The sequence below is a fragment of the Rosa rugosa genome, chromosome 1 (genome assembly GCF_958449725.1).
Source record: "Rosa rugosa chromosome 1, drRosRugo1.1, whole genome shotgun sequence".
Classification (NCBI taxonomy): Eukaryota; Viridiplantae; Streptophyta; class Magnoliopsida; order Rosales; family Rosaceae; genus Rosa; species Rosa rugosa.
Window position 1 is genome coordinate 13,872,107 of NC_084820.1, and position 16,715 is coordinate 13,888,821.

Below are 16,715 nucleotides of genomic sequence, written 5' to 3' on the forward strand. Positions count from 1 at the left end.
TAATCATGAAAGAGGTTAGCTGCCTCCAAAAGCTTATAAAAGGCCACCGGTATTGGCCTTCTACGACCAAAATCATGTATCTTGGATAATTGCTTGATCATCTGCTGAAGAGAAAAGAAAAGAGAAAAATTCAGGTACCGTCCCCAAACTATTCTGCCAAGGCCAAAATGATACCCGAACTCCCAAAAGTATCAATGTGATACCCAAAGTCTTATATTGGAATCAACGTGATACTTCCGTCAAAAATCTCTAACATCTCCGTTTGTTTAGTGACGTGGCAAGCACGTGGGCCCCAAAGAAAAGGGCATAATGGACTTTTTACGTAATAGTTAACCCTAATCGAACAAAACCACATTTCGCTCCCATTTCCGTCATTTTCGATACTTCTCTCTTCTCAGTCTTCTGAAATTGATCCAAAACATACCCAATCCCTCCCAAAATCAAGATTTGACCTTTATCTCCAAAAGATTCGAAAAGTGAGAATTCCACAGTAACAGTCTGATCAAAGCAGGTCACGGACTTGATTCTGGAATCTACGACAGTGGAGGATCACTATCATGGCGAAGATGTGGGGGATATTTAGGGAGTATGGACCACCAGGCGAAAGTGAGTCCTCCAATCTATATCTTCTGTTCTATATTCGTATCCTATGTAAACGCACTCTGTCCAAAAGTTGAAAACGAGTTTGTCTCTATTCTGGGTTTCACTGATGAACATATTAAAATGGGTTTCATTGTGCTACTTTAATAAAGAAAAGAGAAGAAAGCTTCCACCGATGAACATATTAAAATGGGTTTCATTGTGCTACTTTAATAAAGAAAAGAGAAGAAAACTTCCACCTGCTTGAAGATATTAAAAGAGAAGAAAGCTTCCACCGATGAACATATTAAAATGGGTTTCATTGTGCTAGTTTAATAAAGAAAAGAGAAGAAAGCAAATTGATTTGTCTGTTATGAGTTTTTAAACAGTGCTTTGGACTGTAGTTGAATCATCATTGAACATAAACTGGGGTTTTTAAATGTTGAAATCCCCATCTGTTTTCCAGAAAATTAAATGTTGAATATTTTAAGTTATCTGAAATTTGAGTTGAAGGCACATGAAATTGCATCTCCATAGTTTGTTTTGTTGCGTGATGAAGTCATCCTTGAACATGTAACTGATGATTGAACAATGGGTTTCGAAAACTGAAGATAGGTGCTGACTTTTGTTCTTGTTTTTTTTTCTTCCAGTTCCAGAAAACTTGTATACAATGGAGATTTTTCATGGTGGTTATTTTGACAAGAAGTTGGATGGCACATGGAAGTATAAGGTTCCCAAGTTTAACAAGTTGGGGGGGAAGATATACCTTGATGGTCTAGATCCTGATTTGATCTCATGGGTGGAGATGAATAATATTGCTCATGCATTAGGGTACAGGGAGAAGCCAATCTCTTACCACTTCAAGATACCTCGGACACCACCCAATGAAGGATTCATACAGATCAAGAGTGATGGAGATGCCATAGAGATGGTGAAGATGATACCATTGAAGAAGAGGCAGATAACTGTGTACATTACAGGTGGGGGTCCTAGGAAAAAAGAAGAAGCATATGCTGAGTTTGCATTGCCACCCGATGAAGATTTTGCCAATCCTTTGAACAATCAGACTTTAAGAGAGAAGGAAAGGGCTTTTTTTGAAGCAAACTTGATGGCTAGCCGGTTATATAGTGAACGATATGGAGTAAATGCAGTTGGTGGCTCAGCTAGAGTAAATGCAGAAGTAGAGGCAGAAATTATTGATCTTGCAAATGATAGTGGTTCTGCTGGCAATATTGTGGGTGAGGATAGGAGTGGAGTAAATGTGGAAGGTGGACCAAGTCAGTCCACTTTTGCTGGTTTATCTGATATTGTACCAGACATCATGGGTTCACAAGCATGTGTCGGCCAAGGTGAGGTGGGGCAGGGTGGTAATACAGCAATAAGACATGGGCATATGGGTAACTTGCAGCCCCCTAAAGCCAAACCTAGAAGGGTGAAACACACTGCTAAAAGATTGTGGCCTACATCTGCCAGGAATGCTTTGAACAAAAAACTAGAGGATATAGAGAAGAGGGCTAGAGAGGACGGTGAGAAAAGGGAAAGAGAGGAGTTTGAGAGAGCTGAGAGAGAGGCTGTCGAATTCAGAGAGAGTCAAGCTTCAGCTGCAGTTAGTGTTGAAGAAGTTGAGCAAAGGGAAAGAGAAAAAGCAGAAAAAAAAGAAAGGGAGGCAGCTGAGCAGAAGGCAAGGGAAGAAGCAAAGCTAAGAGAAAGGGAGGCTTCTGAGAAGAGAGCAAGAGATGCATTGGCTGTGAGGCAACAGTTGGTTGCTGAATTAGAGAAGAGGCAAGCAGAGAAGCAAAAATCTAAGGCTGTTGGGAAGCAAACATCTAAGGCTGCACAAAACAAGGGGAAGGAGCCCATTCATCATAAGGCTAAGTCAAACAGAAAGGGGAAGAAGCCTAGAGAGCCAAGATATAACACAAGGCATAAAGGGCAGAAGAAGTTTGAAGCACAAGTTGAGGAGGATGACGATAGCAGTGATGGGTCTGACTTCTATGTTGATTCAGACTATGACATTGAGAATGATGAGTGTGATGATGTTCAATTTGAAGAAAATGTCACAGAGCCGAGAGTTGTACCAGAGTATGAAGAGATGGGTTTCACTGGCTACTGTTCTGAAGAAGCTGTAGATTCAGATGACTTGCAGAGCTTGAGTGGGAGTGAATCAGAAGAGGATGGAGATGGGAATCCAATTCCTAAGAGGAGGAAGAAGGGGTTAAGGGTTAGACCTTGGATTAGGTTAGTAGATCTGAAAAATCCAAAGTTCAGGTTAGGTCTTGCATTTCCAAATTCTGCACAATTAAAGGAAGCTGTTAGGGAGTGTGCCATTAGAAACCAACTTGGGTTGTGGTTTGAGAAAAATTCCAAGAAGAAGATAGAGGTGAACTGTCAATCGGACTGTCCTTTTAGGTTGTATGCTAGCCCTTCCAAGGGTGAGGGTGATACACTCATAATCAAGACACTGAACAACAAGCATACCTGCTCTCCAGTTGAAACAAGTCATTTCTTGACTTACAGAAGAATAGCTCAAGAGGTTGCTGAGGATCTTATGGTTGATGAGAATTGGTCCAGGAAAGGGATCCACAATCATATTGAAAAGAAGTACAAGTTAGACGTTGGTGTGCAAACGATCACAAGAGCAAAAAGGGCAGCAAAGAGGATGAATGAAGGACACTATATTGATCAATACAACATGTTAGCTGCATACAGGAAGGAATTACTTAGGAGCAATCCTGGATCCACAATTGACATAAAGACGCAAATGGATGGTCCTGTAAGGAGGTTCCACAGGATGTACATCTGTTTTGCAGCATGCAAGGAGGGCTGGATGAGGGGTTGCAGGCCTATTGTTTGTTTGGATGGTTGCCATGTCAAAGGGCAGCATCCTGGACAGCTTCTAACTGCAGTTGGTATAGATGCAAATAATGGGATGTTCCCAGTTGCATATGCCTTGTGTGAGGTTGAGAACCAAGAGACATGGACCTGGTTCCTTGACTATCTGAAATGTGATCTAAGAATGGAAAGGGATAGTAGCTATGTGTTTATGACAGATAAACAGAAGGGGCTGGGAAATGCAATTGCTAGTAAGTTGGTTTTGAAAAAACTTCTTTCATTCATGTGTTTTACATTATTTCAATAACTTTTTTTTTTTGGTAAGTTAACTAACTGTTTCTTAATGCATTTGGACAGATTTGTTCCCCAATGCTGAGCATAGGCACTGTGTTAGGCATCTCTACAATAATTTCAAGTCAAAACATCCAGGAGAAGGCCTCAAGCAGTTGGTTTGGAATGCAGCTCGTTCTAGTACTCAAGTTTGGTATAACAAACACATGGATGCCTTGAGGGAGCTAGATGAGGATGCCTGGCTGTGGTTTCAAGACAAGAGTCCAGCACAATGGTTAAGGGCCTTTTTCAGAGATGAATCTAAGTGTGACATTTTGCTGAACAATATGTGTGAGTCTTTTAATTCAGCTATTCTACCTGCTAGGGATAAGCCTATATTGACTATGTTGGAGAAGATTAGGATGGACGTGATGGTTAGGAATGCAAATAGAAGGGTGGCATGTGAGAAGTGGAAGGACTTGGTTGGTCCTAGGATAAAGAAGATAATTGATAAGATAGGGCAGAGAGCTACACAATACCGAGCACATAGAAGTGGGGAGTTTATTTTTCAAATAATTGGAACTGGTGAGGGAGGCAGCAAGCATGCTGTGGATTTGGGACTCCACACTTGCACATGCAAGAGGTGGCAGCTTAGTGGGATCCCTTGTGTGCATGCAATTTGTGCAATCAGATTCAAGAAACAGGAAGCAGCCTTGTATTGTGATGATTACCTCATGCCTAGCTCATATATGGAGGCCTATAACCCCATCATTTATCCCATTGCAGGGGAGGATGATTGGGAACTTGTTGACTATCCCATTGCACCTCCACCTTACAAGCAGCAAGCTGGAAGACCTAAGATGAAGAGGCATAAAGAACCAGGAGAGAAAGAAAACATCCACCACCACCTGCTCCTAAAGAAGGGAAACTCTCTAAAGCTGGGATTAAGATGTCCTGCAAAATAGGTGGCCAGCAAGGACACAACAAATTGGGTTGTCCTATAACAAAGGCCAAAAAGGCAGCAGCAGTAAGTTGTTTTCATCAACATTCTCTTCTTATTATCATCCAATTCATGTTCACAAGTTATGTTTTGTTATACTAATCCAACCAACTAATTGGAATAGGGACATGCAAGGAACATCAAGTGGAGCAACTCCAAACAAGAGGCAGAGAAATGAGGTTTGTGTGGTTTGAACTGCTTATGCACATGCCTAGTACTTGGTTGTGTGAATTAGGTGTTTTTGTTGACTGAAATGTTGCAATGGTTGTCTGAAATTGGTATATGTGTCAACTGGTATTGAAATTGGTTGGTTGTGTTGGCTGTGTGAAATTGGTATTAAAAATGGTTGGTTCTGTTGGTTGTGTCAAATTGGATGGTTGTAATTGGTTGTTTTGGTTGTGTGAAATTGGTATTAAAATTGGTTGGTTCTGTTGGTTGTGTCAAATTGGTTGGTTGTAATTGGTTGTGTGCAAAAGCTACTGTGCTAAAGTCAACTGAACTTGCAGCATTATTGGTTGTGTTGTTGAAATGAGGCAAAGTAAGTAATTTGGTCCTTTCTTTCATTCATTTGTAGGTCAACAGAGCAGCTGCACCAAAGGGGTCTACTAACGTCAAGGACCAAGTTATCAAGTCTAGGAAAACATGGAAGAAAATCAAGCAAACTGTGGAGAGTATTTCGGGTCCCAATGTTGGTGCCTCAACATCACAATCAAATCAGCAGCCTCCCACTCAAAGTAGCCAGAATCCGGCAGCTGGGAGTGCTCAATGGAAAGCATCAGAGCCTATGCAACCAAGCCAAGCTTCATCTGAATATTCAGCATTTTAATCCAATTTGAACTATTGGTTTTTGTTATTGCTTAACGCTTACATTTTGCTAAACTATCAGTCAACATTAAGCACTTGTTGCTTATGCATTTTGCTGGACAAATTATGTATGAGTCATTTGTCAATGGATGATTCAATTCTTATGATCTTTTTCATATTAAAGTGATTGATTGAATTAGCTTTTATGTTCATATTTGTTGTTGCTTGTTCAATTTGAATTTATGTATATTGATCTTGATGGACATGGAAATAGATGGTGAATTGAGTTTGTTATAATGGTCAACATCGAGTCAAATTAGGTATAGTCATTTTGCTTCAATTTGGAGGCAAAACGGTTAAGGAACAGCAAAAAAATGGAGGGAAGAGGCATGGGACCGGTCAAATAGGGAGGCAAAGGTACGGTTGACTGAACTGAGGGTTGTTTCTGGTATTTGCCCTTTTCTTTGGGGCCCACGTGCTTGCCACGTCACTAAACAAACGGAGATGTTAGTGATTTTTGACGGAAGTATCACGTTGATGCCAATATAAGACTTTGGGTATCACATTGATACTTTTGAGAGTTCGGGTATCATTTTGGCCTTGACAGAATAGTTTAGGGACCGTACCTGAATTTTTCTCAAAAGAAAATGGAGGTGCGAGTGCTTCTCTCTCTCCTGATGGTCATGCATGAATCATGGCTAAAACAACCATCACATGTGTCCAACTGTCCAAGTGAGCCCACCACCATAGTATTTGCTGACCCCACACTTGCTCGCGACAACTAAACCGCATGGGTTTTAATTAAAATGCATCAAGCCACTATACTGGCTCACTGTGAAGTGCATGTTGATAATTATGCCAAGTATCTTCGCGAATCGCTAGTAATCTGCAGCCTATGTATATACCATGCAGAGCGATACATGCATACATTAATGAACTATATGGCTCAACCCAAGAATTATCATGCATGCACCTATTAATGCATGTACATATGTTGGACCGCCGCGTACTCTCCTTAATTGTATGTGAACAGCGAACGCACATATAAGTCACCAGTTTTCCTTCGCGAACCATTCTTCGCGAGGCCATGTAATTAAAGCCACTTCGCTGGCTTTTAATCGACTTCGCCTCAGTTGTATCTTTGTTAGCGAGATTCAGGCGAAGTATGTCAGCGGAAATTCGCTTTACGTAATCATCTTTAACCGGAAAAAGCTTTGGCGAAGTGTTCCTCGCGAACCACTTACTCTCTGCCTCATGAAGTCTTCAAGCTGCTCGCGACACTTCGCCGCGATGAGAATGGACTTCGTCCGCGAACGTTTGCTAACTTGATGGTATCATTATACTTTCTGGACTCTTCGCGCGCGGTGACCAACCTGTTTTGCAGAGTATTTTACACCCGTTTAATTATTGCAGAAGAATTCTCCTTGTAACCGCATCACGTACGTCTAGACGTACATCGGCCCGCTCCTTGTTGCTTATAGACCGGCAAGTGTTGACAATTGAACCAACCTAGCATCATTTTATAATTATTTATGCCCAAAACAGAGGGACACGTATGGCTCCAATTAAAAATCACAGTGCATGCCCACTTTTAATACCGCATGTGGCTCAGGCATCATGATCATGCCCCTGTAGCAGCTTTATACAAATATATAAACCATCAATAAAGCCTATCTTGTCCTTAGTGGATAAGAACGTGCTGTAGCCATTTCATACCATCATGCATCATTAATATAAGCCACCATGTAGGCTATATATTTAATATATATAGTGTCAGAATGCACCACCTCCTCACCGCTTCAAATGCAATCTTCAATATGGGATGGAGATCTTTGCAAAAAAAAAAAAAAAAAAATATGGGATGGAGACCGTGTAACATAATTAAGTATCAGCTAGATCCACATGTTGGCTTAGCTATTAAAGTAATTTCGGGCCATAAGTGCAAATCATAGTGCGACGCGAATGACTATTGTACGTGTAGAAAAATTAGGAACTTTTCTTGGTAATTTTGGTTCGCGAGCTCTTCTTCGCTGTATGTTCATCTTGTCTCAATTCGCAGACTTCATGCGATTAATAGCTTGCTGCGAAGACCTTGTCAAAAGTTCTACCATCACTCCAAAGTTTTTCTCTTGCTTTAGCTTTCATGCTCCAAAACCTAGGAAATTGCTGCTATACATGGGATTATACTTTTCTTTGCCTCTGATAACAATAGAGTGCTGAACATGACTCCCTTGATGAGCAACAGAGCAAGTAAACTTCAAAAGCCACATGAGTTGGCCTATGGTAACTAGCTATGGCTCCATACCAATCACTGCCGCAACTCGATCAGAACTCTGCCTTTGTGAGGGGAAGTAATTAGCTGCTATCATGCGTGACTGCATTGAAAACGAGTATTGCATTCTAAACCTTCATCAACCCATGCCACCAGCTCCAATGCGTCTCCAGCTAGACGCATACCCAGCAATAATAGATAAAATGACGTTTCAAATTTTTATAAATTGATAGACATGCAGCCTTCATCTTCTCATGTGAGATTTGTAATCTCAACACATGGTACTTGCTGTAGTAGTAACGTAAAGTAGTTCTAATGTAAAAGTCTATGACAAATTATAACTATATTAAAACTGAAATAGGAAAATGACAAATGAAAAGGTGTTCTGTCCTTATATATATATATATATATATATATATATACAGATCCTATCCAGAGCGGAGCTCCGCTTTGAAATTAACTTGTGAAGTTCGAGTTTTTGGTCACTTTTCGGTCGCATATCCACATCTCGACCGTTCAGTTTTTAGGTACTAGTGTATAGATCATCTCTGCAAATTTGCAGCCAAGTTGATGATTGTTAAGGTATCTAACTCGTTTAAACCAATGGACGGACTAAATCTGTCAACCTGAACCGTACTAGCTTTAAGGCAGTTAACAATACCTTAACGATCATCATTTTGGCTGAAAATTTGCAGAGATGATCTATACACTAGTACCTAAAAACTGAACGGTCGAGATGTGGATATGCGATCGAAAAGTGACCAAAAACTCGAACTTCACACGTTAATTTTCAAAGCGGAGCTCCGCTCTGGATAGAATCTGTATATATATATATATATATATATATATATATAAGCCTGGTATTACAAATAGATGCATGAATGAAAAGAACAGTGCAATAAGTGTTCTGTCCTTGGCTCAAGCCTGGTATATATATATATAAGCTTGGTATTACAAATAGATGCATGAATGTGAACTCAATATATATATTATACATATATTGAAAGGTGAGTTCACTGTTACTACTGTTCATCAAGGGATGGAGAAGACGTTTTCGTCCCTGCTTTTCTATTATATTTCAAAAGTGACTGCTGTCTGAGATGATGTCATCTGGGCATATTGGTCTTTTTACAGGAATTGACGTTTTTGCCCTTGGGTTGCTATTATAATTTCAGGTTCTCCATCAACCTGCATGTACCGCATGCTTCTGGAGGTTTCTTCTTTCTTCTACAGCCAAAAAAAATTGACCTGCGCCGGTTCTTCTTTCTTCTTTAGTCACATAACCAGATTGAGAGAGTGGATTGTTGCTCCTGCAAATCATTCCTTGCTTTTGATCTGCGAATTTCTATTTGGTTCCTGCAGTCCCCTTTTTTTCCCTTTTCTCGCTCTCCTCACTGTGAGCTCTTTAGCTGATTTACGACTTGGGCTCTGCTATTGCAGTAAGTATCAAAACCAGGGACTCAGGTAGGTTTGATGAGTCTTTTTCGTGAAAGATTTGTTGGGTTGTTTGTGATTGTTTTGTTCACTGTTGAATCCCAAAGTTTGAGAATTTTTTTTTTATCTGGGTTTTGTAAGACTTCTGTTAAAGTTTGAATCCCTGAACCATCGTCTCTTTCTTTCTTTGTTCCGCAGAAACATAGAGAGAGATGGGTTGAGACAGGTTTGCTTCCCAGAAGGAGAGTACAGTACAGTTTTTTTTTTTTTGATCAGTGACATCGAAATGATCAGTGGGTTATTAGATTTGTGTTCAATTTGGACCCAAGTCTTCTTATTGATCCCAGCTGCGTTTTGAGTTTTGTTGGCTTTGTTTGGTTTTGGTTTTTGAGTTGTGTCAGTGTTGGAATTCTCGGTTTTGGGTGTGATAAAGAAAAACCGTTTCTAAGGGTTTTGATGATTTCTGGGTTTTTTTTGTTCGTTGGGTCAAAAAGGTGAGAACTTTAGTGGTGTTCTGAGATTTACTTTTACTATTGGTAAGCCCTTTTTGAGCTGAGTTATTGACTTATTTCTGAGAACAAAGTTCTTTGCTTTCTGCTGTTTCTCCATTGTTTTTTATGCTAAGAAAGTAGACAGAGCAATCTATTCTTTGTCAATTATAGAATCATTGGAGTAAAGTAGGATTGACCTTTTTTCAGGGATCAACTGAGAAGGAGGGGATAGATTTTATCACATTATGGAGTTCATTAGACACACTTGACCTGATGTAAGCTACTGCACTTTTTTTTTTTTTAATTGTGTTTATTCATGTGTAACCTTTTATTTAAATGGCAGCAGTTATTTAGCTTTCATAAGAAAGTTAATCTTTTTTTTTTTTGTTTGGGATAATAATATGGTAGTCTCCTTTCTACCCATATATATCAATATATGTGTTCGATCTCTTTCACCAAAGCGTGTTGAGTAACTGGAGTTTGTACCTAGAAGATTGGGTTCATCGTGAAAGTGTGATGTGATTTGATTTGGTAGAATCAATAGCAACACAGTTTAAGCTGATTTTCTTCAATTTGATATGTGTTCTTTTAGTTTTGTAGTGGTTATAATCGGCGTTTGTTTCTTTTTGTGTTGTATCCAGTGTTTTGCGTTTTGATTGGGTCCAGTTTGTGACGAGAATATTGGGTTGAAAACAAGTAGAACAGGTGTGGTATTTGATTGTATTCGTCTTTCTTTAATTGATTAGTTGAAAATTCTGCATTTTCTGAAAGGAGCTTCAGAGCACACATGCTCTGATTTTTGTTCTGGGTGTGTTTAATTTCATCGGTTTCTTTCATTTTTGAGCTGAATTGACAGAGAGTGGGGGTTGATTGGTTTGATTAGAGTTTGCTTCTGAGGAATTTGTATTTGATTGCAGGTAGAGGTTCTGGGCAATTGGTTGGGCTGATTGGGAAAAGGTGAAGGTAATTTCTAGGCCAAATTTATCATACTGATGCTATTGTTTCAGAAGTTATGAACTCTTTAGTGTTGTTCCTCCTGCTAATAGCTTTGTAATTTTTTTTAATTGGACAAGAAAATATGATCTATTGTGATTTCTGCAATGCTTACCTATTGTGATTTTTTTAATTGGACAAGAAAATATGATCTATTGTGATTTCTGCTACGCTTACCTATTGTGATTTTTTATTTGTGCTTTTCTTTATGCATGTTTATATGTTACCTTGAAAATGAAATATGACGAGATCTATAATGAAATTTTGGTATGGGAATTAGTGATTTTGATTGAGATCTTACAGTTTTGCAGTTTTCTAAGGTTGAATTGCTCCCAAAAGGCTTGGAAATCCGGTTTCAATTGCTCGCAATAAGATTGGAAATCTGGTTTCTTTCACAGAAGGTATGACCTTCAGCAATATCAGTTGCTCTGTTTTTATTTTCCTCCACTGCAATAGTGCATGTAAAATCCTTTTCTGAATTCAACCATGCTTTGTTCTTTATTTATTCAACTCTTAAACTATGGAGATATATCATTTGTGTTTATCTACTGGATATGTGGTTGTAAATAGCATCATGGTCTCAGAGTTTACTGCATGATTTATTTTATTTTTTGTAAATAGGATCATGGTCTGAAAGTTGCACAGTTGTTAAATAGGTATGCATGTCTGGAAATCGATGTCAAAAATAGGTATATAAAGGCAGCAATATCTCAGAGCAGACAATTTCAAATAGTTTTTATATGTTTAGATCCTGTTTATAAGATGGCCTGCGATCAATCATAATTATATGTAATAATGGAGTTTTGTCTGTTGAAGGTCTTAATGTCAGTTGTTATGTGGCTATTGTCTATATGTGTGGTGTTTCACATTTTCTTGACTCATTGATTATTGTTCTTACTGTTTCTTTTTTCTTTATTTGTTTTTAGGCATTGAAAATGTAATTTTCTGTTTGTATGTAGTTCAGACTCGAAAGTTGCATATACTCAAGAACTTGGGAAAACCAGTTTTTTAAACTTCTTGACGCAGAAGTTTGACAGTTTAAGGATTCTGCTCCAAGGTTAGCATTTTGTATATATGCTAAAGAGAGAATTGTTTTAGAGTTGTAATCTGTAAAGGTCTTTTCTATTGCTCAGCTGAATAGTAAGTCATGTGAAGAAGAATTATATATCTTTTCATTCTTTTGGAATTAACTAAGAACAAATTTTGATGTAAGAGATATACTTTTGTTTAATATACTCCATTCCATAGTAGTTAGAAATATTCAATTTGGCACTATGGCAAAGTATTAGTTAGAGTGCAGGTGTGTGTCATGTTAGGGAACAAGAAGAGAGGGAAACAAATTTATAGAAACAGATTGGTTACAATGACTTTGTTTTCATCCATATATGTTGGAAAAACTGAAAATCGTTACACTTTAACACTTAGGCTTTTGGTCCAAACAGCTTTCTCTTTTCAATGAGAAAAAAACAACTTAAATTTTCTTCATTAGTAAAGATTTAGTACAATGAAGCTGCAGAAGAACTAAAACACAAATAAGTACCAAAATTAATCACCTGTATCAACTTTGTACTTTACAATGACTAAAAGTTTTGGTTCTTCCAAATTCTTATCAATTAAATTGTGAAATGATAGCCTATCAATAATATCAATCATGCTCTTTCCAACCAATTTTTTATCGTTTGTTCACTGGTTTGTTAATCTGCATCTACTAATTAACTAAACTAAAAACCAGCTCTTCACTTTATTTATACCAGTAACATGCTTTTAAACAGTACCTTCTGCAGCCTTGCCTTTCTGTCAAAAGCTGAAATCAATTGGGAAGCACGAACAAACAAGTGGTCACTCTGTATCCTCTACATCAAAGGTGAGTAAATTTGATTTCAACTAGAAATCATAAAACTAAATGATTTTGTCGGTTTATCAACTTTCCATCAATTCTGGATCGATTTTGGAAAGTCATTGTTGTTAATAATCAAAAAGATTTTTAATTTTTTACTAACAGTTATGATCAACCTTGCATCTTTTCAATTAGTTTTAAACATAACAGTTATGATCAAATTTGCTTACAACTTCAATTTTTTATATGTTATTTATTAACTTTGTATCAAATCTAGATTGCCATCAAAATTTGTGAATTCTGTTTAATGGCTGATACTTGGTATCAGTCCTTCAAATTTATGTTTTCTCATACCTGGTCTGAATTTTTCATCATTCATGTTCACAACTTTTAATTGATTACGAATTGCTTTGTTCAGTTGGAATATAGAGTGTGTTTTACAAAAGATTAATGGAAGAGCTGGAGTCATTTGATTGGTAATATATGAAATTAACAGGGGAAGAAGGTAGATAAGATAACTCGGAGAAAAGGAAGAGGGGACGGAAAGCTGTCATGGTTTCGTTTTGATTGCGCACAACAATCGGTATTTTTTTTTTCCCAGAATCGCGACTTGATCTGTTGTGGGTATTTGTAATTTTTTTTTCTCTCGAGTTTTTGGGTTTGCTCTGTTTGCATTTTTGGGATCATTGATTGTATGATCTTAATGTCTCTGTTGAAGGTCTGGGTGGCTGTGATCTTAATTTCAGAGCCAATTTGGACTCTGGAGTCTGGAATATCATTTGGGTTTTATCTATTTTAGCTGTTTGGGGGTTTAATTTTGAGATAGGGCTTCATGATCTTCATAGTCTCTGCAAGTGTTTAGGGTATTGTAAGAAAATAAAATTTTTCAAAAAATTAGCATCAAAGAAATATAGTTGAAATGGTATAGTACTCAATACATGTGTAGAAATATAGTTGCACGTCTTCTGTTACTAAAATTTGATATTTCATTTGGTTTCTGATTTAATTAAAACTGTGTTATTCATTCAGAGAAACAATATGCTATCAAATTCTCTGACTGTTTATTTCTATTTTATATCAAACTGCAATTTCCAAATTCCTTCCTGTAGCTCTAACTCTGTTTTCTTTGTATTAAAGTGACAGGCAATTAACCAAAAAAAAAAAAAAGTGACAGGCAAGGTAAACATGGAACAGCAACATCATCACCATCAGGAACTAAAGCACAGCCTCGCAAGCAGAAAAATGACTAAACATAAATTACTATTGTTGTACAGCTATAACTGGAAGAACCAATGCCTTGAACCAGCTCCAACAACAACTCCAGCATTTTGCGCAGCTTTTGCTAACCAACTCCAACATTTTGAGCTGCTGAAACTGAAGCAATCAACTGGAGCAATCACTTTTTTGAACAAACTCCAGAAGGAGCTTTTTCCAAGTCTTATAACTAAACCAGCTACCTCTTTCAATATACTGCATGCAGCTGCTACTTTTACTATGTTAATAGCTCCAACTAAAGCACCCAGCTTTTTTGTACAGATAACGCTTATGTAAAATGTATGATAACTCTTTCACTATTTCAATAATATGTAATTATTTCCCTTTTGTATTTTATCGTTCTAATTTATACACGAACAATTAGAACACGAACAAATTCCGCAGCAAAGCGCGGGAAATATTTCTAGTATATATAAAAGCCTGGTATTACAAATAGATGCATGAATGAAAAGAACAGTGCAATTAATAAGTGTTCTGTCCTTGGCTCAAGCCTGGTATATATATATATATTTTTTTTGGCTTGGCATGCAATTCAAATTGGCATTCTCTTCAAAACATAGAATTTCATTTGCTCTAACTATCAAATAAGTTTTAGTTGCCTCTTTTTCCTTTTTTGTTGTACGATTTAAATGCATTTATATTGCCCGCAGCTAAGCGCGGGATCTGTAAACTAGTTATATTAAAATGGGTAATCCTTACGTAGTAGCAGTAAACCCACACATTGTGCTATAAATATACCTGCAAAAACTTCAAGTCCCTCACCACCTGCACTCCACATTACTAAAATGGAGCTGGTTTCCACTTGGCCCGTTCTAACCTTGGTCTGTCTAGCAACTCTAACCCTTCTCTCCAAACTTTTATTTTTCCAAAGCCGAAAACTGAAATCTCCACCCGGTCCTAAACCATGGCCTATTATCGGCAACCTAAACCTCATGGGTCCAGTCCCTCACCAAAGCCTTCACAAACTCTCCCAAACTTATGGACCAATAATGCAGCTCAAGTTCGGATCCCGCCCAGTTGTCATTGCTTCCTCTGCAGAAATGGCAAAGCAATTTCTCAAAACACATGATCATGTCTTTGCCTCTAGACCCCAAACTGCAGCTGGCAAGTACCTCACTTACAACTACCTCGACGTCACTTGGGCGCCTTACGGTGACTATTGGCGCCAAGGCCGCAAGATTTTCATCACCGAGCTCTTCAGCTCGAAAAGACTGGAGTCTTTCGAGTACATTCGAGTTGAAGAGATACGCGCTTTTGTATCGCGCCTCTGTGCCTTGTCAGGGAAGCCGGTTATGCTTAAAGAGCATATCTCTCGCCTAACGCTAAGTACAGTGAGTAGGATTGTGTTGGGAAAGGATTACTTCAGCCAAACTGATATTCAGACCTCGGTTGTGACGCTCAAAAGGTTTCAGGACATGTTAGATGAGTTGGTGTCGCTTAGCGGGGTTTTGAATATAGGGGACTGGATACCATGGCTGGAGTTTTTGGACTTGCAAGGGTACGTGAAGCAAATGAAGGGATTGAAGAAAAAACTGGACAGCTTTCATGATTATATTCTGGATGAACACAAGGCAAAGATGGGAGGAGTGCAGGATTTTGTGCCGAAGGACATGGTGGACTTATTGTTGAAGCTGGTTGATAATCCGGATCTTGAAGTTAGGCTCACACTAGACGGTGTCAAGGGATTCACCCAGGTAGCTTACACTCGATTTTGTTTGATTTACTTGTTTTCATGTAAGTGTGCCTTACAAAATGTTTTATTTTTATTTTTAATTTCGATTCTTTGATTGAAACGTAAGACCTCCCACTCCCCTAATAAATGAAGACTTAATAATATAACCAAATTTTTTTTGATCTCTTAGTCTTCAGTTATCGAAATATTGATTATCGGGGCATTAGTCATTTAAGAGTTTACATTAGGTTGCATTTAGTGGTATGATTAAAAGTCAAGCAAATTCAATCATAGATATGCAAACCCGAGTACCCGATAGATATATCCATATCCGTACTTGTCCATTGCTATGAGTTCTCATATGTTTGCTTTACTTATTTTCATGAGGATAATAATTTTTGGTAAAAGACACGTACATCATATATATAACACAACAAATAGTTGATTTTGCTCATTGAAAACAGGATTTAATAGCCGGAGGAACGGATACATCTGCAACGAATTTGGAGTGGGCAATGTCTGAACTCATAAAACAACCACACCTCATTAGAAAGGCAACCGAAGAGCTTGACAGAGTAATTGGGAGAGAGAGATGGGTGGAAGAAAAAGACTTGGAACACCTCCCCTACATAGATGCAATCATGAAAGAGACAATGAGGAAGCACCCTGTTGTTTCAATGCTTGCACCACATCTAGCCCTTGAAGATTGCAACGTGGAAGGTTACCATATTCGTAAAGGGACTAGAGTGTTCGTAAATACATGGAGCATAGGGAGAGACCCTTTATTATGGGATGCACCAGAGGAGTTTAATCCAGAGAGATTTTTATTGGGAAGTAAGGGGATTGACGTGAAGGGACAAAGTTTTGAGCTGCTTCCATTTGGTTCAGGAAGGAGGATGTGCCCTGGTTATGGCCTAGGACTCAAAATGATTCGGTGTAGCTTGGCTAACATGTTACATGGGTTCAACTGGAAATTACCTGAGAATATGAAACCAGAAGATTTAAGCATGGAGGAAGTTTCTGGGTTGTCAACACCTCGGAAGGTCCCACTTGTTGCAGTTGGGGAGCCTAGGCTCCCGATCCATCTCTATTAGTTACTTTATGTTTATGTGAGTGTGATGATGATGTTCTTGCTATGAGAGATATATTCTTATATAGGGTAAATGCGGTGGGGCAGCCAAATCAAAATTCAGAAAATTTTAAGTGTGTTCTGAATTTTTCCTTATTAAAATAAATGAGAAATTACTAGTCCCCCT

The 16,715-nt window shown here is 38.2% G+C and overlaps 2 protein-coding genes and 1 long non-coding RNA gene across 28 annotated transcripts; all 3 read left to right on the forward strand.

Annotated features, from left to right (window-relative positions):
• Positions 1–408: 408 nt before the first annotated feature.
• Positions 409–5,697, forward strand: LOC133727313 (uncharacterized). The gene is made up of 5 exons (XM_062154907.1): positions 409–606; positions 1,230–3,662; positions 3,769–4,708; positions 4,806–4,860; positions 5,256–5,697. The coding sequence occupies exons 1-3, from the start codon at positions 558–560 to the stop codon at positions 4,644–4,646; spliced, it is 3,360 nt and encodes a 1,119-aa protein (XP_062010891.1). The 5' UTR covers positions 409–557; the 3' UTR covers positions 4,647–4,708; positions 4,806–4,860; positions 5,256–5,697.
• A 3,061-nt stretch (positions 5,698–8,758) lies between these two features.
• LOC133719537 (uncharacterized) lies at positions 8,759–14,118 on the forward strand. 26 transcript variants are annotated; one of them, XR_009851308.1, is made up of 10 exons: positions 8,782–9,196; positions 9,390–9,417; positions 9,890–9,957; positions 10,324–10,387; positions 10,600–10,645; positions 10,987–11,076; positions 11,640–11,732; positions 12,448–12,539; positions 13,009–13,095; positions 13,650–14,118. It is a non-coding gene; the product is annotated as an uncharacterized LOC133719537 (long non-coding RNA). The 26 variants fall into 26 exon arrangements; XR_009851278.1 differs by having other exon boundaries at positions 8,783–9,221; XR_009851367.1 differs by having other exon boundaries at positions 8,759–9,221; positions 9,390–9,957; positions 10,979–11,076; positions 11,602–11,732.
• A 427-nt stretch (positions 14,119–14,545) lies between these two features.
• Positions 14,546–16,630, forward strand: LOC133727314 (trimethyltridecatetraene synthase-like). The gene is made up of 2 exons (XM_062154908.1): positions 14,546–15,481; positions 15,924–16,630. The coding sequence occupies exons 1-2, from the start codon at positions 14,573–14,575 to the stop codon at positions 16,551–16,553; spliced, it is 1,539 nt and encodes a 512-aa protein (XP_062010892.1). The 5' UTR covers positions 14,546–14,572; the 3' UTR covers positions 16,554–16,630.
• Positions 16,631–16,715: the final 85 nt, after the last annotated feature.

Coding starts and splice junctions, on each gene's coding strand:
- LOC133727314 (XM_062154908.1), top strand. CDS start 14,573: ATGGAGCTGGTTTCCACTTGGCCCGTTCTAACCTTGGTCTGTCTAGCA. Junction 15,482..15,923: donor GTGTCAAGGGATTCACCCAG/GTAGCTTACACT, acceptor CATTGAAAACAG/GATTTAATAGCCGGAGGAAC.
- LOC133727313 (XM_062154907.1), top strand. CDS start 558: ATGGCGAAGATGTGGGGGATATTTAGGGAGTATGGACCACCAGGCGAA. Junction 607..1,229: donor GTATGGACCACCAGGCGAAA/GTGAGTCCTCCA, acceptor TTTTTCTTCCAG/TTCCAGAAAACTTGTATACA. Junction 3,663..3,768: donor GCTGGGAAATGCAATTGCTA/GTAAGTTGGTTT, acceptor GCATTTGGACAG/ATTTGTTCCCCAATGCTGAG.